At 26.4% G+C, this 26,177-nt stretch overlaps 1 protein-coding gene across 1 annotated transcript; it reads left to right on the plus strand.

The window, feature by feature from the left end:
- The first annotated feature begins 761 nt into the window (after positions 1-761).
- Positions 762-19,324, plus strand: LOC132935078 (uncharacterized). The gene is made up of 13 exons (XM_061001533.1): positions 762-1,324; positions 1,473-1,656; positions 4,736-4,926; positions 5,207-5,287; positions 6,456-6,563; positions 7,907-8,005; positions 8,681-8,830; positions 10,782-10,952; positions 14,016-14,240; positions 14,748-14,981; positions 15,237-15,341; positions 17,548-17,744; positions 19,205-19,324. Exons 2-13 carry the CDS (start codon positions 1,560-1,562, stop codon positions 19,224-19,226), a joined length of 1,680 nt encoding a protein of 559 aa, XP_060857516.1. The 5' UTR covers positions 762-1,324; positions 1,473-1,559; the 3' UTR covers positions 19,227-19,324.
- Positions 19,325-26,177: the final 6,853 nt, after the last annotated feature.

The following is a 26,177-nucleotide window of genomic DNA, read 5'->3' on the forward strand; positions in this document are numbered from 1 at the left end:
AGTCCCGATATCTTCCACTCTTCCAGTGATTTCAATATCCGTCATCAAGCATTATTTTCAATGCGCAACTTACCGCTTGTCCTTGCCTGGTGGCTGTCATACTCACCAGTTACCATAGACAAGTACCTATAGGTATTCACTACTTGTCTGTATTGTATCTTCACTTTTAGGAAAAGTAAAGTTGTGGACATGTGATATAAAAAAAAAATAGTAATCGTTGTTGTACTGTTGTTGGGAACGAGTAGGTAGGTAATCAATATGAATAATGGTCGTTTATTAATTAATTCAATGTTGGTTGGTAGTGTCGAATACATCATAGAATAACTCACGAATTAAAATATATAATTAAGGCACAGATATGTATAATAAAATATATGTTTATTAAATATATTTGTGAATTAAGGTATGTACGTGGTACTATACTCTATGGAATATATCACGGACTAAGATTTAGGTATATCTAATATATATATATAGGAATATATTATACAATATATAGTTATTAGTTATCAGTTGACAATATTTACATTGTTAATAAAAGTACACAATATGACAACTACAATATAGGTAACTACTAAGACAATACGACGAACTGTATTATGAAAATTCAAAATTTCATTAATTATAATTTATAAATAATAAATATAATATTTCATAAATCATAATATATCACGGCATAGTCTGTGCCACTAAATCACACAATGACAAAGTGCAGTGTAAACTAGGTAGGTACATTATATATTTTGACTTACTCAGCAATATTATGTGGATCGTAACCATAGGGCATAGACTTATAAACTATATAAGTAAAATTTGGAACATTTTTACGGTCATATCCTCCGGTAGGTGCGTTACGTGTGCGCAGAGTGCCATAGTCCGTAAGCTGTAGACTTGAACCACGATTAAACTATTAAAGATACTATCTATAATAGCCGTGACTTGAACCAAAAATGTTTACAATCATAGATAAAGAAGTAACAAGTTTTTGATATCAGCCATTTATTTTACACGCAACCATAGACCTTAGACCATATACCTTACTGAACACTACACGAGACGTACCTACACACGTCCTTACTACAACTACGGCTTCATAACGACTTCTATAGTTCTATAGTAACTACCTACATAACCTAATATTATTCAATATTGTTTTTGTAACCATGAGCCATGAGCTAACACTGATACGGAACGCATGCTTATTGCTTATAACTTATTAGTTATTAATATTGGTTTTTCAGTTTTCTTAATTATATGTAAGTAAGTAGGCGTGTTGCCAGTCGTGGTTGTCGTTGTTTTTTAATCTTAAATATCGTCATAAATCGTAAGTATTCCAATCTCCAATATGTCATATATGAATATAATATTTGTTATATGTACTGAGTAACCTATTGAATTTTATTATTTTTTTTTAAAATAACGGTTTTTGACCGTTAATTGCTATTTAGTGATCCTCATTAATTGTATTTTAGTGAATTTTTTGTCATACTTATACGCATAAAAAAAACACTGAAGACTGAATTTAATTGACATTTAAGTGTCGTTTCGTACCATTTTCTATGATGTCCAATCCAATTGAAATTGATGAGATAATTTCTAATTTAAGAGCAACCATCACATCAAATAAAGGTGGTGTACAATTAAATTGTATTGAATGTAAGTACTAACTATTAACACTTATAATTAGTATTATAGTAGGTTTATTTTATATTTATATAAGAGTGTACATTGTACCAGTCTTGTATTTGAATAACTTAATATAAAAGAATATATATAAAAAAAAATGTTGGTGTAGGTAGATTTATATTTTAAAACTACAAAATTATTTTTGATTCCATTAATCCCAGTCTAACATACAATAATAATTGATATCAAATATGACAAATATGAGTCATCAGCTAACTAAATGATTAGTAATGATTAAATAAAAAAGATTAGTAGGATGTATTTTTTCACTAAATACATATACTTAAGTGGCATCGAGACAGACAAAAATCCATTAGAATGTCAGGGCAGGGTAATAATATTTTTAACATACATATAAAATATTGGGGGCTGTGCCCCACACTAGGTTAGGTTAGGCACTAGGTTAGCACTCAACTTCAAACTTTTTTATTCAAAAATAAATATTTTATCGGGTATTTTATTATATGTACATAAATCGAAAATTTCAAATGTCTATTATATTTATAGCACAATATATAGCACAACATTTTTTGAAAACTACATTTTGCCTGAAAATTGCTAAAATAAATATTTGGTCATAATTTAAAGTATCCAAGGTTATTATAATTACAAAATAACAAAATTATGATTTTTCCCAAGTAGGTACCAACTACTTTTTAATTTTACTTTTCATATCTGAAGTACTTGGTTCCAATTTTCTAACAGAAACCACCCTCAATGTTAAAAATTGGATCATTTTTACTGCAGATACAAAATATAATACTCATGTGAAATCAATACTTTTATTGCTTCCAAAGCTGTCTTAAGGTTATTTGAGGCCCAGGTCCCATTATATTTTGGAGGCCTTCAAATACTTAAATAGTTAAATTATTATGATGTATAGGTACATTTTTTAACACATTATTATTAGATATTAAATATTCAACTTAATAAGTAAAAAGTACATTTTTGTTTAATCTGTTTCTTTATTGTTAATTATAATTTAAAAATGTATGGTTAAAAAAGTAATTCCCTATCAATTAAAACGTGGACATATGAATTATATTTTATAAGCTTATAATTTTATAGTTCAAAGTTAAGTGTATAAAAAGTATGTATTGATATAAATTTGTCATTTTTAATCTTTAAATACTGTTGAATGGTTTTTTCCTAGCCTTTTCATTTGCCAAGTCTTCTATAACTATTTTTCATTATCTGAACTTGGTAATAGTTCAAGTTTGATACTCATGGGATTGGCAGTTTAACAGTTTCTGGCTCATGGTACTTCTAAGTTATTCTTTAATATTAAATTTAACTTGAAAAATTAACGTTCCCCACTATAGTTGTTAATAATCATTGATAAAAAAATTATTATAGATATTATGGATATTATTGTTTGGAATTTTTTCTTCTTATCTATCAGCTTTTAAACATCTGTATATACTTACTAGAAATACTGAATTCATAAATTTCAAGTTGCGATAGATAGGTACACTTTTAAATGTATACATTTTAAAATTAATTTATTTTCATTAATTATATTGTATATTATATTTATATATGATTAAATTTTTCAAATTTTTTATGATGGACTTATTTTTTTAAACTTTTAATAGTGGAATAAAATACAAACAGTATATTTATTAATTTATATGATTTACTACGATTTTGCAACTGCATTATTAATTTATAAGTTTCTATTTTGAATTTTTCTCTACCAGGAAATAACATACTTTTGTTATTCTGTTCATCGGGGAATGTTAAACAAATACTCCTCTACTTGGTTCATTGATGTCAATCTTTCAGTCTGAATTTGAAAATTTTTCTTTAGGGATAGTTTTAGAATTATAAAATTTGTCTCTAATCTCATTTATAAAACCAGCAAGAGAATCAAATACCTAATTTTGAACGGACGTCTGACATAAATAGTGAGGTTTTCTTTTAGTAAATTTTTGTTTGTTTCATTAATTCATAATAAAATTTTACTCTATACTTCAGTAAGAATAATATTTTCAAAATTTTCCATTTTATTAATTAAGTCATTTCATTTTAGCATCTAGTGAGGATTTATCTATTATCTATTTTAATTGTTTTTACAGCATCTATAATTACCATGTAACCACTACATAATGCATTAACAGTATCAGTTCAAGCAGACCATCTAGTTTCTGAAGGTGATTTTTAAAAAAAAATGTGAGCCTAGGTGCTTTTTCATAATATTCAAACTATAGGAAGAACTCGAAAAAAAAATATACAATTTTAGTACAAATTGAAAATAACTTACTGCTTTCATAGCACATTCTGCTGCATGACCCAAACTAAATTCAAAGAATGGGCTACACATAGAATTAAAAACAGCAAAATTACACTTTTATTTTATTTTGGCTTGTAGACCAACATATTTTCCCGATATATTTACATCATTGTCATACAACTTGCCATGACAGTCGTTCAAACTTATCTGATTTTTTTCAAGAAAAGATATAATGACTTGAGAAATAAATACTCAAATCTATGTTCTTCAATAGGAATAATCCAAATTATTATAACCGCCTAATACACCCATTTCCAGTGTGACTAGGACCACCCATTCGCCAGTGCTAATCTTGTAACAACACCTGTGAGTGGTCTCACTGACTAACTAGTAACTACTTACATAGGTACTTAGCTTAAAATGTTGTAATTTTAAATTTGTGATGGGATGTATAAATGGATGTATAGATTTCACTATGGCTTTTATAAATGTTATATAAAATCTAGTTCTAAATAGTTGCCCTTACTAGAAAAATTATTTAAATGATGTAGTCTGTAAATTTTATTTTTTTGAATTTAATAATTTATATTTACCTACATAACTCCGGCCCGTGAGAGCCCATACGTAAACCTCGCTTTGATATAGTAACACGCGACGTCTATTTTCTCCCACCATGATGCCATTCCCACTATTCGGCAACGTGCCGATGCACAGCGACGGACGCAGTTTTATGTATGGACTCTCGTGGGCCGGAGTGTAGATATTATATTTTTTTTCAAAAATAGTATTTTCAATAATTAGCTCTTGTGGTTTCAGCTGATTATAAAAATTTAATTGGTGAACATATACCGTATCAGAAACTAGGATACAACTCTTTGTTAGAATTTCTTGAGTCTCTCAAGGTATTCAAAATTAAAAATATTGGATTTAACAAATTTGTGCATGTTGTAAGTGATGGAAAGACTCAACATTTGGAAAAAATGATAAATAAACAAAAAACAAAAAAGGTAGTATGAAAATAATTTTATTATGTATTTTGTTTTAACTAATATTTAAAATCCTTTAAAGATTAATAAGGTTTCATAAAATATGATCTTGACACTTATGTTTCTTTTCATTTCCAGTCCCAATTCTAACAATATAATGGTCAATGGATCATTTATACATTTCAAAAAGAATGGTAGACCTTTTTATACCATTATGTAAAATGTCAACAACTGAAATAATATTTATGTATACTTTGCAGCTAATAATTTTGTCATTTTTATAATTGTTTATTTATTTTAGTCTAAGCGTTCAAAATCTAAGTTTCGTGTGGTACCACCTAAGAATTTTAATCATACCTATAATAGCTACAACAGTTCTATGGTAAGTTTATAAAATTTTACTATCTATATATTTTTTTTTTAAATTATTTAGATTATAAAAACATTGTTTTTATATTTAGTTGTATGTAATTTATCTCGTAATTTATATTAAATAATATTTAAATACAGAGTATAAACTATAAATCAAATTAATTTGTATAAATATTTATGTCTTTATTGAACAAATACTTATTACCAGGGCTAGGAACTTTATGCGCTAAAAAACAATGAAATATGTGCATACGTATGCACTAAAAAAAACCAAAATATGCGGTATAATATGCATTTATTATTTTAAAAAAAATGTATTTAAAAGCATAATTATAGAGAAAAAAATTATTTTTGAATCATAAATATTTTATTTATATTTTTCTTTTGATAATACTGAATCTGTAAACCTGGCCGGTCATTACGGCCATTAAAGGCCAATTCTTATTTCTTAGTAAAAACACTATAAACCATACGGGCGAGCGTCGCCGACGGCAATAGTGACAGCTATTGGTAAAAATAAATATTTTATTCTTGAAAACATTTTAATTAAATAAGACGATTATAATTTATAATATTTATAAACATTTACACAATATTTCAACTATTACTCGGTATAGTATAATTCAAAATCTAGACTAGGAAACCGTGTGCGGCGGCTATTTATTTTTAAATTATTTAATTTACAATATTCAACTATCAAAAACTTGTTTGTTGTAGATTTCTTATCAATTTTTACCATACAATGCATTTATATACTCAAAATCTTTAAATATGCATAATCATATAAATTTAGTAAAATATGCAAAAATATGCAACATAAATTGTTGTATTTCAACTGTATGGTTCATGAAACGAATTTGTATCGAATCAGATTTGAAATATGCAGCTTCCTGAAAAAGATGCAAATGCATAAAGTTCCGAGCCCTGCTTATTACTTACTAATTCATATTTTTATGAATTATCTATACAATATTTATTCATTTCTTATTTTGGTATTATATAATAACAATATTAAATTAATTGTTAGTTAAAATTATAAAACTTATACTTTCAATTAGGTACTAAATTTCTTATTTATATAATTAAGAAAAATATGTAATTTAATTTTTAGTTTTTGAATAAATATAATCAAACATATTATTATTAATTATTCAAAATGTGTTTATAATTATTTATAGCAAAATCGGTTGAAAAAAAAAAGACAACTGGTCAATAATTTTGAAAAACATACCGCTGATGTAAATCCTACCATCAAAGAAAATTGTAAATTACCAAAAATAAAATATGTATGTATTATTGTATTTATTGATCAAAATGTTTAATTATTTATTACGTATAATATAGAGTATATTCATTAGGCTACTGAAAAAACGATAAAATCTTGTAATGTTAAAATGAAATCTGTTGCTTAGAAGAGTAGTTAGTACCTAAATTAAATATATTAACCATACACTTAGCTTAATAAACCTATTTGAAGGGGCTTGAACCCCATTTATTTATTATTGTATATGCTTAATTATTATTATCACGTATTAATATTGTACACTATGTACAATACTACAACAACCACAATTTAAATATTTAATTGTATATGTTCTGTAAAACCTATGACATGGATAATATTTTAAAATATTTTAAACTAGATTATACTCAAATTAAAAATGTTCACCTAAATTGTTGTCTAATCCAAGGCATTTAAATTAAAATCATAAAATATGGTCCACCAATCTACTTTTTGATTATTAATTAATTAATTTTATTATTTTATGAAAATGTATAAATATATTAAGTGATAGGTTTTTATTATGGGGAACTTGGGGAAGGATTTGTTTTCTGGGATGATAGCCCCAAAGCCCTACCTGGCAGAGTTAACCTTATTTTTAACAATGAGATTAAGGGCCAGATTAACACACTATACGTTTTGGTGGGTTCGGCCCAACTGAACAGTATGGTATCTACAATCAAAACTTATGTAATTTGTTTTAACTGAATCTAGTAAAACGTAAATTGTGAAAAATCTTTACTATATTCTCTTTTTACAATCACAGAAAAGAAATTAAAAAAAATTTTGTATGTTACTTATTATGTATTTATAAAAACTGTAAAATGACAAGTAGTTTATACTAGTTCTTATAACTTATAGTGTTATACCTTATACATTTACCTCATATTGATACATTTTATTAATTTCATTAAAAAAAAATTAGTGTTAGTTTACTAAAGATTTATTTAACTTCTGCTATTAATAACAAATTCTAACTCCAGCTAATATTATTAAAATGTTAACAATTACTTTCATTTCTTATTGTTTGTACCTACTGATCTTTTGTAGTAGCAATACCTAAAGCATTTAGGCTATTTTTAGGCTAAAGACTTACAGTGATCTATTTTTTTTTATAAGTACCCAATATTCACTATTTTCTTATAATTTTAATTACCTACATCCTAAAAATCGACTTATAGGTAGTAACAATATTAATAGCTTTGTAATAAATGAAAAATACAACCACTACTGTATTCATAAACTTTTATATTTTAGAACAAATTTTAAAATTGTATAAACCGACAAAAATGTAGTAGCATTGTGTACATTTTTTTCACCTTTAAAATTAATATTTATTTATTTCAGGAAAATAAAATATTTCACAAAAAAAATAAATTAAAAGTATTTGCTCAAGACCGGTTACAAAAATATGAGAAAAAAGATATTTATCAAATTGAGGTTAAGGTTAGTATGATAGAAACAAACTTATGCAATACTATACAATGTAAGGTATATTAATAGATAAAAAATTAAAATGTCACATGCATGTCAAATATTCAGTGAGAGGTTTTAGTATGGATAGTCCAATTATTTCTTTATTTAAAGAATTTATTTATCCTTATTTGTTGATTGATTTTAAATATATGGCTTTAAAATAAAAAAATATACACTTGGGGATATACTTAAATCTTAAGTTATGATAGGATTCTAATCTTTCTGTATGCATATAAAATTTTGTGTTTGCTTTAAATTGTTCAAAAACTTTTTGTTGCAAATTATTTCTTTCTGTAATTTAAAGGTTTAGAATCTAAAAGTAGGTTAGGTTTTTTGTTTTTTGTGCCCTTTGCTTATTGACGAAAAAAAAAATAATATTGACATGATGAATTTGTGAGTAAGTTTATAGTTAATAAAATTGATAATGTTTAAACTTATGCTCAGTGATTGAAAATATTCTTATTGCTAAGATAAGTATTATTATTCTTTAATTTATTATTACTTCTATTGTAACTGTGCCGCTGCTTTAGAACATGGACATTGGCCATGCATAATTGTTAATTTTCCAATATAATACCAGTCACAATAATAATTATTAGGTACCTGATTATAATGAATGACTAATAATTTTTATTTTTTTTTTAGAATGAAGAATTAAAAATTAATTCTACAATAAATAAGAAATCAAAAAGTGAGACTATAATAAATGAAGATTCAAAAAGTGAAACTATAATTGAAGATTCATTTCTGGAACTATCAGAAATTTTCACAAAAAAATGCAATATTCATGAAACGGTAAACTATAAATTTTAAATAACAAAGTTTACACATGCAATGAATTAGTTTTATGCTTTATTGTCTCTCTTTAAAATTACATATATAAGTAACTATAGTGTAATGGTACTATAGTCTGCGACACAAAAAGAGGCCGCTAACCGTCATGGACCTAGTGGTCGTTTTGCCACAGTGGTTCTGCCGTGCAGTATGTGGTATAGGCTGAGAACCAATAGCTAACAAGTAGGGAAGCCGTGGCGGGTCTCGGTACACAGCGGCCACTTTTCGTGTCGCGGACTTTAAACATACGTTTTAATTTATTGGTTTAAGCTTAAAATACACACTCTTACTTAGGTGTGCTCAGGAATATTTAATGGTGAGAGATGAATAAAATATTTTGTTATATACTTGAAAGGTTGTATAGTGGTGTCATTTCAGTTTTTAAAGGGGGAGGCAAAAGTAATTACCAGCGCATTAAACTAAAAAAATTGTTCGCTTTGCTCACATAATCCTTCCCACTTTATTTAACTCAATACATAACATTTAAAATTTTTTTATAATTACAATCAAATGTTTAGCTTTTTGGGGAGAATGTTGAATGAAAACGATGTAGGTGGCTAGATAAATATATATTTTTAACATAAATATGTTTTTGGGTTGAGTACAGATATTTTATTTTACTAATCAATTTTGCAAAACTAATACAAAGTTCATTATACGAGGTTTTTTGGCCAGTGCATTAAAAACTTTCTCAGATATTAGTGGCACTTATGTGTGATCTGCTAAGATAGTCTATCCATTAAAACGAGTCTAAAAATTTTTTTTATATATATTAGAATATACTTGTATTGCATTGTATACACATATCATTTTAGATATGAAAACCTTTGTCTTGGTATAATACTGGTAGTGAGCATAATACTTTTATTAAATGTTAAATATTTCGAAACATTTCACTCTTACATAGTCTTAATGCTTCCAAATTATTTTAAATGTTGACAATATTTTATATTGCTTGCCATAAATTGAATTCTGCTACAACTGTTTAATTATCATTGTCTAGATAACATTTTGTGAGTTCGCCAATGTCTGAAGTATATGAACCAAGAAATAAACAACTAAATTAAAAAAATATTTTTAAAATGACACTTAAATTTGAAATTGGTTAATTACCTAACTAACTTAAATATTTATTTACAGCACCAAAATCATTAATTTAACTGTTGTATGATATAGCTATAGTTGTACAATAATATTTTCCAGGATCCCGATTACTAATGTTAGCTTGTTGTGCACTTTGTTTACTTTATTTCATTATTGATATCCTGGCATCTTATATGTAAGCTGTTTTTTTAAATAATATTTTATTTATACAGTATTTAAAGTTAGTTATACGGGACACCATGCACATTTTAATATATTTAATATATCTACCCGCATAATGCTTTTGGTTGTGATGAATAAATACTTACCTAACCTATTGCTACACAATAAACATATATTGACTTAGGACATGTTTCCCTTGAAATTGTTCGAGTTACACTTATAAGTGTCCAGCCATGTTTGAAGCCCCGTCATAACCTTGCTCATATATATTAATGTAGTCAATTCCTCACTAATTTAAACTTATGTAAACAAACTATACATATTTATGAATATTAAAAATTAAAAATGTATACACTATTTACCCTTTACAATGGCGGATGCAATATATTTTCCTGTTAAGCTGTTATTTTAAATATATTTGTCACTATTTACTAAACAATATCTAATTTAATAGTTTAGTAGCACTACTAAATTATTTAATTCCATAACTTACTAAGTTTATGTGTCATAAATATAATTAAATAGGAAAAACAGGTGATAAATATAAAGTTATAAATATAATTTTTATGTTTATTTAATAACTAATTTAATATAGAATGTACAATTTTGAAACCTTATTTGAATTGTTCATATTATATTTATTAAGGTGTACAATATACCAATACAACCTAAACAAATACCTACATATTACAATGATCACACTAGCTTGAAAATGTATCAGTATGTATTTGAAAGTAAATGCAAGAAAATTGTAACAGTGGTAGCTGTTTTAAGTCCTTCAAGCATTTGTGTCGTATTGGAAGATAGCAATACTAATGTAAGTTGGTTATTAATCAATTGTATTATAAGTTTACTAAATATTAACTAGTAACGACTAGTAACAAATATTTTGAGTCTATTATAAAATTACAATATTATAGTATAATTAATAAGTTTTATTTTTCTCTATTTATTTACTTATTACTAGAAAAACTAAGAATATGCCTTAAAAATGATCAAAATATGCTGCAAAAAAATTTAAAAATGTTGTAATATGATATTTTTAAACTATACTATCCACTAAAAATGTGATGGGTAAATAGAAATAAAAATTTAAAATATTTTATATTAAAAAAAAAAAATAAATACATAAAAACATTATCTGTGCTTAAGCTTAGGCGATTTTTTTTCAATATTTTAATTTTCGTAGAAGATATGGATATATGAAATATCACAAATTAAAAATGCTCATATCTCGATTGAAAATTAGAATATTGAAAAAAGCTGACGCATAAGTACAGTTAATGTTCTTACCTAAAAGTTGGATACTAAGTCAATTCACTATAATATCAAAATTAACAGCACACTATTGAAACTAGTGAACGAACATTTGCTATGCCATATGTGTGTAAGATGGAGACAAAGCATGGGTAGCGTTCTTTTAAGTGATTGTTTATGTAACCTGGCATTAAATTTGTTGATACCTATTTTCAAAAAGATTAATAATATGCCATGATATGCAAGATTAAATTTTACATGCGTATGGGTACAGGTCATGAAACACATTTTGGTAAAAAGTAAAAACCACTATTTTTTTTACTAACTTTTAAATAGATTCATAACTATATACATTTTAATATACTATGTATAAATAAAAAAAATGGGAGTATAAATATTATTCATTATACTTAACACAAATAGTTAATAGAAAGTAGGACTTGTGATTAAATTTTCTTACTGGGTTATTGAACATCTTCCTCCAGCTTTCATTTAATAATATGACTTAATAATGAACTGGGCTTGGATTTTGATGCATTTGCATCTTTTTTTTCTGGAATGCTTGACATGATGCTTTCCAAGATACAAATGTGTTTTAAGTACACACTATGCTATCAACAAACTTTTTGCATTTTCCAGTGGATTTTTCAATTTTCATTTTGTCCAGTCTAATAATTTCAGACGTTTATTTAAGGTTTTTTAAAATGTTTGTAACTTCTCAACTTTTCTGGTAGACAAAAATGCTCTGATCATAAACTTCGATGCCCGATGTATGTTTTGACATTTTATGTCTGCTTTGGCACATAGAATCAAAATCGACAAACGTTACGTTACGAAAAAAATTGCAAAATATCATTTATTTCATACGAGATTCGAACTCGATATACACGCTTATCACACGATAGTTAGGTGTGACTGCACCGACGTTCGATGTGTTTGATAATTTGACCATTTGAGCATATAGCGAATGTCGCGAAAATGTATGTGCTCCATATGATAGCGAGGACAACAAAGACATAAAATGTGGTACTTCATTGCAGACTCGTATGCAATATGTTTAAATCGCGTGCTACCACATTATAATAATATAATATATGAAATAAACGCACCTGATGAGAGTCTCTTTTTTAGGTAGTATAGATTTCATAAAAAAATTTAACTATACCAAATTACTGAATTAGGTACCTATACTAGGTAGTACATAGGACTAACATTTCACACTCGGTCATTCAAAATGCTTCTAAATATCTAAATGTTCAACTACGCATTCTGTCTGTGATATGTTTGGAAGCAAATTGGATCTAGTTGGTACTTTTAGAAGGTTGAAATTGAAAATGCTCTGTGCTTTTTAAAATAGTCGGAGAAAAAAAATAAAAATTTATTAAAATTGTTTGATAACCAGCTTGGTTATACCGTTCTCACTTGGATTGTATTTGATAAATTAAAATTTTTTTTTCTTTAAATGTCAATAAAAAATTATTTATCCAGTCAAAAAGCTTAAAAATGTAATACGTAAGTTTTTATTATACCTAAAATATTAATGTTAGATAGGCATAATGGTTATTTTTATAAGCATTTAAAGTTCATATTTTGTCAAAACCACGGTTAATTTGTAGTTCAAAATTTATAAAATATTAAATTTGTATAAGCTAAGACTAAAAAATTTAATACAAGGTCTTTCATACAAGTAGTTCATACTTTTACCGAAAAATTACAGATCATCTTAGGAAAATTGGTATGCAAAACAATGGTTTTTCAAAAATGAATTCATTTCGATAAGACGTATATGAAATTTACATCTTGCTTACTATAGTTGACAGTTGAAACTACGGGCAATAAGGTGGGGGGTGGGGGTTCAGCCTGTTAGCCGGGCCCCTGTTAGGGGGGGGGGGGGCCCTGCGTACGTCACTGCATTTTTCTAGGTTTTTGAGTTTTTAGGTAATTTTTTAACCTCTTACTAGTAATATTATGAAAAAAAAATAAGAATATAAAAACAACAAAAAGGACACTGGTTTTTAAATAAAACGATTCACAAACTTATCTTGATTTCCAAAGAAATCTGGGGTGAATCCGGAGAATTTTTTGGCTTTTTGTAGAGTTTATAGGTCATGAATACACATTTTTTTAAAAGGGCATTTATCTATTCCATTATTTATTATTATTATTCAGAGCAGCTAGTTAGGAATGCAAATGTAATTTAAAAGGTTGAAAAAAGGTGTTCAAACCCCAGTTAATATTAATATTGGTTGTTATTATGCATTGTATCATAAGCAAAAGTGGCATCGAATTGTTGTTGAGTTTATTGATTTTTGTAATCCAATCAAATATTTTCTTATTGATACTGGAAAATCAATAATTAAAAATCAAAAACAAATTTATTCACTGAAATCAAAATTTTGTCAGATTTGTGGTCAGGTAATAATATATTAAATATAATCTTAATATATTATAATAATAATACTATGATAAAACGATCATTAAAAAAAAAAAAAAAATTGGCACATTTAATGAAATTATTAAAAACACGTATATTTTGTAAATTAAGTTTAAAAATATAACTTTATGACTTACTATTACTTAAATACTTACTTATATTTCAATTAATAACTTGAATGTTTTTCAGGCAGTGATAACTATATTAAATAAGTTGAAACTATTTGATGAATTTCCATTTATCAAAGAATTTGTAATAAAAAAATTATTGGAAACCAAGTGTATTTTAATTCCAGAAAGTGTAATTACACATCCCCTTACCGTGACTCTATATGATTTGGAAACTAAGATGAATATAAATGACGACATAATCAGTTGTTTCTTTCAAAAAGTAACACCTAACATTACTTCTGGAGTAAGTTATTATTATTATTATCAGCCATGAACATATCAAGAACAAATTTTAATTTAATTATTTTTTGTTTGAATGTTTTTTATTTAACAGTTATTATTCTTTTTTAAACATTTAAGAAAGTTTTAAAATGTTTCGAAAAATTAATGCCAGCAAATAATTTAAAAAAATATATCAAATACCCCATCAATACATAATATGCGTTAATATTAATTCTTGTATCTTCTTTCCTCGTAGTCACTGTAGGCCAAGTTGGAATTGTTGAACTATGTTGAAAACTTGTTATGAGAACTTATTATCCTCCTCTCCTCCCCTCATCTGTATGCATAACTGCCATGAACTTGTCACCTGTTAACACATACAGAAAAAGTGTACAGTACCTACTTATAAATATAAATGGCAACTTTTAGTAGTTGGGGGTTTGATAAATACATTTTTGTCAGTCTACCTGTTATACAATCATTATGATAATTATAATTTAAAATTATATTTTTTCTGTTATTTGTGTAGGATAGATTTGATTCTACAGAAGCTAAACTAATATCAATGGAAGCTGGATATTGTTATTTGCAGTTTAATCAAGATTTAATAAAATCTCTGGAAAAACTTTTTTCAACTGATCAATTTTTGGGACCTTGTTTAAAAAATTCTAGAGATGTTGATTATAAAGATACATATTTGGCTTACTATGAACTAAACATTAAGGGAAGAGTTAAAGTGGAGTATTTCGTCAATGATAATCAAGTAATTTACTATGAAAATTGTATTATAAATTAATATACATACACAAGGTTAAATTTTTTTAATTAAAATTTAAAACTAATTTATTATCAGTTAAGTACTATTTGATAGATGGTTTTTAATTAAAAAAATAATTAATAATTTGTCTATATTATATGTGTTATATAAAATAACAGTTTTATTACATAAGTAATAATTTCTATTTGGAAAATAAAGTAAATATCTAATATTAATGTATTTTTAATATTCAAATTATAGGTTAAAGTATTTTTTATCGACTATGGCCGTTTCAAGATTGTTGAAGTAAATTCACTAATTGATCTATTTAGTATTAATTCCCTTCTTGTTCGAATTCCAAGTCAAGTAAGCTAAATTTGTTTTTAAGAGAATGCGATAGTGCAATATAATTTTTTTCTCTGGTTTACAAAAATAATCCCTGAACTATGTAGGAAATGTACATTCAGCCAGACCAATTTTGTGTTGCAAGCATTGTAAGTAACTGTGTTTGCACGTTAGTATTTTAAGGTATTTCAATTTTTAAGTGAATTAAAAGCATTTTTAAATTGAAATATTTTAAAATAGAATCATCCTTTGCTTAACAAGTTGAATATTGTAAAAACCGACATACAAACACAGATAATTTTCTTACCTCTAAGCTTGATAATAGGTCAATTCACTTTTATATTAAAGCTAACTACACAACAAGGACCATTGGTCATCGTTTACACATTATCTGTTTACCTGCTCCTAATTATTGTACATCATTTACACGTTAACAAATCAAATTTTAAAAGGGTATAAAAATATTTAAAAGTACAAGTTGTACATTACATATTGAAAGAACTTTTAATACCAAATTCTGTTTGAACTTAAAAATTCAATATAATTGTTTTGTTATAAATCTTATATAATAAGTATATTTATGAAATTAAAAATAAATTGACTTGTTCAATTAAATTTTAAATAATAATCATAATTATAATACTTAATATTAGTATACATATTGCAAAAAAATCTATGAGTTTGTCGAAGTTACAGTCACCACCCATACACTTAAGTGGTTTACTCTTGTCATAATCCTTATATATATAAAAGAACAGGCCTGTTTTATGTAACAATTTTCTGAGACACACTTTTCCAATTTTTTTTCGCAGAATTGTTCTAAATACTTTTTTCAAATGTATTTTGAAAATTATCAAATGATAAAATAAACATTTGATGAAAACTTCAAGTACCTATGGTTATTAGTTTTTGAAAAACAACAAAATAAGAAAATTGTTGTATGAGAATTTGTAAGTTTATGGGTGAATATCCAATGTCAAAATTCAAATGATCGTAAAAGATTAAGTTCACTTCCCAGTCATAATCTTAATTTTTTTTTGGTTTTCCTGACGCTTTTGAAAATTTTTGGGTATTTTTACTTTTTACTTCTCTATGTAACAACTAGATTCACTCTCCTACCAGAAAACATGCTGTTTAAGCAAATCGAATCATTTTTATTGTCCCAAATTTTGAACACAGATACATCATTGTAAAATCAATACATTCAATGCCCCACTCAGAATCTAAAAGTTTAATACAGTGAAAGGTGCAGTCTTAACGAACACCACTCTCAAATTTATTTTAAAATATTATTTCTCGTTTAACTGTCCGAGGAGACAAGGTCTGAGACTGCATTACTACTTAACTATATAAATTAGAACACTTAAATATACTTAAGTAAACTAGTTTTTTTACATTATTGCATTTATAATATCTTTTGATTCATAGCAAACTAGGCTATAAATCTTTCGTATATAATGAAAAGTTCAAAAAATTTAAATTTAAATTTAAAATGCACTAGTTTGTTTTTAATTTGCATTTGTTAGAAAGAATTACATGTTCTTAATGTTCATACATTTATATGCGTTATTTTGGTATATTTTGTTTATTTTAGCAACCACAACTTCCGAGCCCTAATAATCATATTGCAATAGGTAGTACTATTATATAGTATTATAATATAAATAATAATTAATAAACATGGTGATCAAATCAAGAAAAATAAAGTTTATATGTCAAAATAACCAATGTTGGTACTTATATTTTTATATAAATAAAAGTGAATTCTAATCAACTTTTAAGGATTTGTTTCGTATAAATTGTTGTTCCGGTATTACATTTTTCTGTACATTTTTCATTATTATTTTTATATATTTTATAATATTATATAACCCTAAAAATGACACTTTTAACGATGTATAAAAAACTGAATTTAATATTTTTGGAATGAGAGGTTTGGTTATAAATCAGTAAAACATTAACAGAAACCACTGTCTATTTTCACTAAAAATTATAAAAAAAAATATGTTACTGAAAATAGGGCGAGTTTTATTATTTCCCCCTGGTGTAAAAGTCTCTAGTTGCGGCCATGTTTGATTGTAATCCAATCACATGATTTAAAAATAGGTTTTTGGGCTTGAGGTGATTATGTGAGAATGTGTGCCCTATTCGGAGGCTATTTAAAATGGTTTCATGAAGTAATATTTTTGTTTTCATTATAAATAAATCTGCTATTTTTAATTTTTAGGCAATTAAAGTGGCATTGCACATGTTTCCTCCCGAAGATGTTACAAGCAGAACACAACAGGAGTTGTTTAATATTTTGGGGAATAATACCAATGTATCCATTTATAAACTTAAGGATTATAAGGGACAAATTCCATGTGTCCAGTTATGGAATATTGCATATCCCGATACATTTATCAATATTATTTTATATTCAAGGTTGGTAATAAAAGTAGTATTAGTATTTTTTGTTTGTAATACAACTATTCATTGTATATTTTACAATTTAGTTGCTTATGTCGTATTCTAAATTATTTGATATTAAACAATTATTTTATTTAATACATATTACATTTTAACATAGACAATATAGAAGTTCATTTTAAGAACAACAATTTAAGAGGACACTATACAGATATGTGTTGTCTCTGTTTTACAAGTGCTTTACATAACAAATTTATGCTTTGCAGATTACGTTTAGCTCCATTTTTTTTAAATTAGAGCGAATTGACCTATTATGAAACTTACCGGTAAGAATATTATTTGGGTTTGTATATGGGTTTTTTTTATGATAATTTAGTGATAAGTGAATTATGAGCATTTTTAATTTACACTATATTATGCAAGGCTGGGCATTAACGAGTTAAAAAGTTAATTTAATTTTAACTTTTAACTTAACAAGTTACTTTTGGCTTTTCATTGACTTAACTGTTAACTTACTAAATTTCTTTCTTAATTAACGTGAAATGAACGAGTTAATTTTTCATTTTAAGAAGTAAGTTAAGTTAATTTATTTTGTTTTTAATTTTATAATATTTCACTATTTCAGTCTATCTCGTTTTCATGTCAACAAATATGTATCGTAAATTGTTTAAAGTTAAAAATGTATATCATTCGAATCTAACTTATATAAAAATACTGTATGAAGTATTAACACTATATCCTATAATTTAGTTTTGGGTTGGAAAAAAATTAAGTACGCTAGCGTTGTATAAACAAATTATCTTTTTTTTTAACTTAATAAAAAGTTAACAAAAAGTGTGTATTAACTTTTAACTTAACTGAGTTAACCTATAGTTAAATTAACTTTTAACTTTTAACATTTTGTTATTGGTGCATATTAACTTAACTTAACTCAGTTAAAAAAAATCATTAACTTGCCCAGCCTTGATATTATGTGTTGAAAAATTGAACTATTGTAAAAAATCCACATACAAACAGATAATATTCTTACCATTAAGTTTCATAATAGGTCGATTCACTCTAATTTTTAAACCAACAGAGCTAAACATGAAAAATATATAAATATGCTATGTAATACACTTGTACGCCGGAAACAACAAATGTCCATGCAGCGTCTTCTGAAGAGGATCAGAGCAATATATTTTGTTTTCTCTCTCAGACCCACATGGACAACATAGATAAAATGCATCCACGTAAAATGGTTTTTTTTTTAGTAATTGTAGAGTAAAATCACCTATTACAAAAATTATAGAGGATAATATTTTTGATTGACATCAGTTTTATGTTTTATTATTATTTGATTTTGAAAAAAAAATGTTGATTGTGGGCCTGAGTAAGAAAACAAACAATGCGCTGACATCCTTTTAATATTATATTTACAGCTATTAAAATAATGTTTTTTTTTAAATTTTACAATGATTTTGGTTTGTGCTTAGGTTATTCGAGTACGAGTTTTAGGAGAAATAAGAAGTTTTCGATGCAACATACAAAGAAGACATTTTGTATTATTTATATCTAAACATACATCAAATAAAGAGAAGCTAAAAAATTAAAAATGGTACTTAATTTGTGATAAGTTTAAGCTATTAACTTTTCTTGAACACAAACTATTAAGATAATCAAAAAGCTTTGCTCGGGTTTGTTTTCTAAATGCCACGGGTAGTTATTGCTTTCAAACAAAAATAATAGTTGAACAGTATATACCTTAGTAACATAGCATGGAAATATTATGAATGAAGATAATGACAACTCTCGGCTTGTATTATGGCTTTAAATTATAATTAATTCCTTTTGATTGTCGACCTTGAAATATTAATGATGATTTAAATATAAACAATTCAAATAAAAAAAAGGTGGGCAAGAGGGTATCGTTCTGCTGTACAGTAGGTTACAAGTCAGTCACTGTAATGGATTGTGTTAAATTTAAATTGATATAATATCATGGTATTAGAAAAACGATTCTGAGCAAAGACAGTCAGCCTATTTAGTTCTTTTTCTACTTCTTCTTCTGGCTTTATCTACTCTATAAAAGTTTTTGCCAACATCACAACTTCTCACCACTTCTCTCGATCATGAATTATATTTCTCCAATCATTTACTCCTATCCTTTTTAAATCTTCCTCGACCACGTCCAACCATCTTTTCCTTCAGGCGTCCTCATGGTCTCTTATCCGTTGGTTTCCAAGACAGTACTGTCTTTATTATTTTATCGTCACTTTCACGCATAATGTGCCCAAACCACTAGATTCTCTGGCCTCTTATGTTATATTTAATTGGAGTCATTCCTGTTTCTTCAATTAGTTCTTTATTAAACTTTCTCCTCCATATACCAGTATTTTTGTCTAATTTAGGTCCACATATCATACGCCATATCTTGTTTTTGAAGGTGGTAAGTCTTCGTTCTGTCACACTTGTAGTCGTCCACGCTTCGTATTCATATGTTAATACAGCTCTCACTATCACTGTGTAGAGTCTGACTTTGGTTTTCTTGAACAACATTTTAGATTTGAAAAATTTGGATAATGTGAAGGACGCCCTCCCTACTTTAATACTTTAATTATCCTTATTCCAATCTCTTGTGACTAGTCATTTTTTGTTTTTATACATACACCAAGGTATTTAAACTCATTAACTTTTTCACATAACCAGTCATCTGGGTCAGGGTTTGTTGGATCTGTGTCAGTATCTATTAGCTCCATGATCTTTGTCTTTTCCAGATAGAAATTTTTATATAACTATATTCACTTTCCTATTCAACAAGATACTGAAGTTGAAAATCGAAGTATTATTTTGACTACTTATTGTGTACACACACACAAACAGTTTAAAAAAAACACACCATTGTAAAATCAATAGGTACATTCATCAATACGTTCAGAATGAAAAATATGAATAAAAGTTAAAAGTATCTAACATTTATTAAGTAGCTAGGTAGGTACTTATTAAAGTCAACTCGTCAGGAAGTCAGGTATTGCAAGTAATAATCCAATTTAAGTGATAAATACTACTAGCGGTGTATGCTAGTAGGTACGCTACATTATATTATTCATACAATCGTTTATAATATATTTATATAAGTAAAGCGTAGCCTTGAGTTTTATTATTTTTGTATTTCATTGTATCAAATTCAAAATTCATCTTCAGGCTTAACAAAGTTAAATTAAATCGCGACTTTTTTTTATAGAAAAAGCTAAGATTAAAAAAAATGCATGTAGTTAAATATTGGCATATTGCATTTAGTAATGATTAAACCCTTTAAAGACGTGATATAAAATGGAAATAAGATTAATTGTGAAGTTAAACACTTAGTCAAGATATATTGTTTATAAATTATTAATTTATCTACGAAATGTATTATGGTGGTCAATTATGAATTGTATTTACTTACACGTCCTACCAAGTAAACAATATATTGACTAAGTGTTTAACTTTACAATTAATCTTATTTGTCGTCATAAAGGTATTTCAGGGATTTATAATATTACAAAATGGCATTTTACTTCATTTCCATATTATAACACGTATTTTAAAAGTTTAATCATTATTCATTACCTACTAAATGTAATGTCACTACATACATTTTTTTAAGCTTATCTTTTTTTTACACGGATTAATTAGCTGACCCCGTGCACTTCGTTGCCCACCCGTGAAAATTCCATTTTTATATAATTAAAACTTTGTTCAATTCGTTATTTAATATTCGATGTATTGATAAACTCTGTTCAAAACTTAAAAATGGTTATCGACCATAATGTATGGTGTATACAAATTTACTTTGTAGACGGGCCACGGGCGTATATTATATGCGACCATCATATGTATTTATATTATTTATTTATATACGCATAGAAACAAGCATATATTATAGTATTTAAGTATTATAATAATATAATATACAAGAATATTGTTTGCCACGCGATATAGGTACCTAATAGTTAATACCTATATGTTACGTGCAAAGTTTTTTTGTATAAGTTGCCGGCATTACCAAGCATTCGACCAAACCCCGGATTTAAATGCTTTTTTAGAAAAATAATAGGTACTGATTTTTTGGAACCCAAAGTAACCTAAACTCATTAACTAGTTGCAAAAAAGTTTTGTTGTCTTCTGGCTTTATTAATTTTAAATAATAAAATATGAACAACTAAAAAAAAATTTCTTCAATTAAATTAACACGTCTAAACTAAATATTTTATTTTGAGGAAGCGTAAATTAATTTCTTAATTTAATTTACTTAAGCTTAAAATACTAATGTAACCGGTAGTAACAATTACTTAAACACGAATAAAGGGAAGAAAGCCCCGAAATAAAATCCCTGTCATAGAAAAAATAGCCCCTTACCAAATACCAACAAACAATAATGTACATTATGCTCTAATTTTAGATTCTTAGCGAAGCGATGAATGTATTGATTTTACAATGATGTGTGTTTTTTTTTATTTCATTTTTTATTTTTGTGTCTGTCATCACCTTTTAGGATAGTAAAAGTGCTTGGATTTTCTTCAACAGTAACTTTTCTGATAGGAAAGTGAATCTAGTTGGTACTTTGGGGGGTCAAAAGTAAAAATTTCCAAGTAGTTTTCAAAAGCGACGTGAAAAACAAAATAAAAATTAAGGAAAAACGGGAATTTTGACACAAAATCTGTTTTTGAGAAAATCGATTTTGGTTTTTGTTGTAACTCTAAAACAAATGACCGTAGGGACATGAAATTTTGACTGAATGTTTATAATTGCATTTCCTATACACCATAACATTTTCCAAATATTTTGACTTATTTTGAGCTGTTTACGGACATTGTCAATTTCATTTTTTTTAGTTTTTTTTTTCTATAAATATCAATAAAATTGTATCTGTTGAGTAAAAGAATTGAAAATGTAATAGAAGGCTCCTAGGTTATTGTTTAAAAGGCAGATGAAAAAGAATAAAAATCCTTAGTCACAGTTTTTATTTATAAGCATTTAAAGTTCAAATATTGACAAAATACAAAAAAATCACGAAAATTAGCAAATTATTTTGAGTTGAGAATTCATAAAAACTTTTCTTTTCAAATCTAATATTTGAAAATGTGATACAAGATTATCCATAAGTTTGTCTACCTTTATCAAAAAAAAAAAATGTCTACAAGAAAGTTAAATTAAATTTTTATGAGCGTTTGAAATTGATATTTTTACAACATTTGATATTCACTCGATTTCTCGTGTAACAATTTTCTTATTTTATTGTAATTAAAAAACGAATGATTAGATACTTGAAAATTTCACTGAATGTATTATCATTTTCTACAATTTTTTACATAAGCATTTAAAGTTCAAATTTTAACAATATTTATCAAATTTATAATTTAATATTTATTTTGTAGTTAAAAATTTATAAAATGTTCAACTTTTATAGCTAAGGATTGAAAATTGAAAACAAGGCTCCATGTAAATAGGTTATATATAAATTACTTTATTCACAATAATATCATCAAATATACTTGGTAGTATCATAGGCCAGTGTTTCTCAACGTTTTTTCATTCACGTACCCCTTTACCACTCACCACTATTTCACGTACCCAAAATATCAATTTTGAATATAAATAATGGAAAATAATAATAATAATTTTTAGGAAAATTTGGAAATATTTATTTATTTTAATTAGCTTGCGCCAAATAATGTATATAAAAATAATAATATCATCTAAACAATTTTATTTTAATGTGAACCTTGAGCTTGTTTGCTTTACTTAATTTTTTGAAACTTGTACCACTCACAAATATCATATAACAACTGAATAGTTGACGATTATTAACTGTACATATGTAGGTACCTTATATGGCTTATCTGTAATACAGCGATATAACGAGTCTCTACAATTTATTGTCTAAAAATAACCTACAAAAATTGATCTACTTAAATTATCTACATTCTACACTTCTACAGTGTTCATGTTATAACGATAAAATGTTATCGCATTAATAACATTAAATCGCAGACTCTACATTGTAATCAGTACCAGGGATGGCTCCAGGGACGGGCCCTAGGGGCCGTGCCCCCCCCCCCCCAAGGACGTATTTCTGTAAAATTGTTTTGGTATTGTTAAAACATAATAACAACAAAAACTATATATATTATATTATCGACTGTACCTATGTGTGCAACTATGTATCTGCTATCTTTGTTACGAAGAACCTATAATATAAACTCTACCTGTAAGCGTTGCCTCTGCCGAAAGGAGTTTCTCCACACTTAGGAGGGTAAAAACCTGGCTTCGTTCAAGGATGACTGAAGATAGACTATCAGCATTATGTCTTATCAATGTGTATAACAATGTAGATGTTATAAATGAAATAGATCGTATAATTAATATTTTTGCAAATTCTAAAAATAGTAGACTGAAATTTGTGTTGTAAAATTTTTGTTTTTTTTTTTTTGAAAATTATGACTTGGCCCCCCCTTAATCAAGTCTCTGGATCCGCCCCTGATCAGTACACAATTATTAAATATTTCGTTAATAGCAAACTATTTCAGTTACATTAAATTACACTTTTTCTGCCATTACTCAATTTTTTTTCGCGTACCCCTTGTGATCATGCAACGTACCCCAGGTTAAGAACCGCTGTCATAGGCTAACTGACCATTTTCGCTCAGAATCGTTTTTCTTATACAATGATATTATATCATTGAATTCAAATTTAACACTATCCATTACAGTGACCCACTTGTAACCTACTGTACAGCAGAGCGACATCCACTTACCCACCTTTTTAATATTATTTATTATTTATTTTAACATTTAACAAAATGTAATACAAGGTTCCACGTAAGTAGTTTATTCTGTAACCAAAAATTAAAAAATTGTTTTTTTATAGTTATTTTAAGTTAAATTTTGGTCGAAATTAAATATTTATACAAAGAATAACGATTTTAGTTTTGTGTTTTAATTAAAAAATATAATTTGTGGGTACTTTAAACTTCTAAAGTATATTATTAGGTACATAGATATAAAATACAAATATGATAATATAATATAATAATATTAGGTACTTTAACTTACAGGTTACCGTATTAATAATAACTCCGATGATAACAATATAAATATAATATAAAATATTTATAATTTTTAGATTCTGAGTGAAACGATGAATGTATTGATTTTACAATGATGTGTGTTTTTTTTTTTATTTTTTTTATTTTTTTTTTTATTTTTTTTTTATTTTTGTGTCTGTGTACACGATAAGTAGTCGAAATAATGCTTCGATTTTCGACTTCAGTATCTTGTTCGATGGGAAAGTGAATATCGTTGGTGCATTGGGGAGGTCAAAATTTTAATTTCCCAGTAGTTTTCAAAAGCGATGTGAAAAACAAAAGAAAAATTAAGGAAAAACGGGAATTTTTACGCAAAATCGATTTTTAACAAAATCGATTTTGGTTATTGGTGTAACTCTAAAACAAATGACCGTAGATGCATGAAATTTTCACTGGTTGTTTATATTAGCATTTTCTATACACCATAAAATTTTCCAAATATTTTGACTCTTTTTGAGCTGTTTACAGCCATTGTCAGTTTTCAATTTTTTTAGTTTTTTTTTCTATAAATATCAATAAAATTTTATCTATTGAGTGAAAAAGCTTGAAAATTTAATAGAAGGCTCCTAGTTTATTGTTTCAAAGGCAGATGAAAAAAATTCAAAATCCTTAGTCACAGTTTTTAATTATAAGCATTTAAAGTTCAAATTTTGACAAAATACGGAAAAATCACGAAAAATAGCAAATTATTTTGATGAGAATTCATAAAAATTTTTCTTTTTAAATCTAAGATTTGAAAATGTAATATAAGATTACTCATAAGTTTGTCTACCTTTATCAAAAAAAAAATGTCTAGAAGAAACTTGAATTAAATTTTTATGAGCGTCTGAAATTTATATTTTTACAACATTTGATATTTACTCGATTTCTCATGTAACGATTTTTTTATTTTATTGTAATTAAAAAACGAATGACTGTAGATACTTGAAAATTTCACTGAATGTTTATATTAGCATTTTCTATACACCATACAATTTTGAAAATATTTTGACTCTATTTGAGCTGTTTACGGACATTGTCAGTTTTCAATTTTTTTAGTTTTTTTTTCTATAAATATCAATAAATTTTTATTTGTTGGGTAAAAAAGCGTGAAAATTTAATATTAGACTCCTGATATATCGTTTTAATAGCAGTTGAAAAATATTAAAAATACATTTGCACAATTTTTTTTTATAAGCATTTAAAGTTCAAATTTTGACAACATTTATCAAATTTATAATTTATTAATTATTTTGTGGTTAAAAATTTATAAAATGTTTAACTTTTATGGCTAAGGATTGAAAATTTAAAACAAGGCTCCACGTTAATAGGTTATATATAAATTACTTTATTCACAATA

Source organism: Metopolophium dirhodum, chromosome 1 (assembly GCF_019925205.1).
Source record: "Metopolophium dirhodum isolate CAU chromosome 1, ASM1992520v1, whole genome shotgun sequence".
NCBI classification, from domain to species: domain Eukaryota; kingdom Metazoa; phylum Arthropoda; class Insecta; order Hemiptera; family Aphididae; genus Metopolophium; species Metopolophium dirhodum.

Coding starts and splice junctions, on each gene's coding strand:
- LOC132935078 (XM_061001533.1), top strand. CDS start 1,560: ATGATGTCCAATCCAATTGAAATTGATGAGATAATTTCTAATTTAAGA. Junction 4,927..5,206: donor ATAAACAAAAAACAAAAAAG/GTAGTATGAAAA, acceptor TATTTATTTTAG/TCTAAGCGTTCAAAATCTAA. Junction 8,006..8,680: donor TTTATCAAATTGAGGTTAAG/GTTAGTATGATA, acceptor TTTTTTTTTTAG/AATGAAGAATTAAAAATTAA.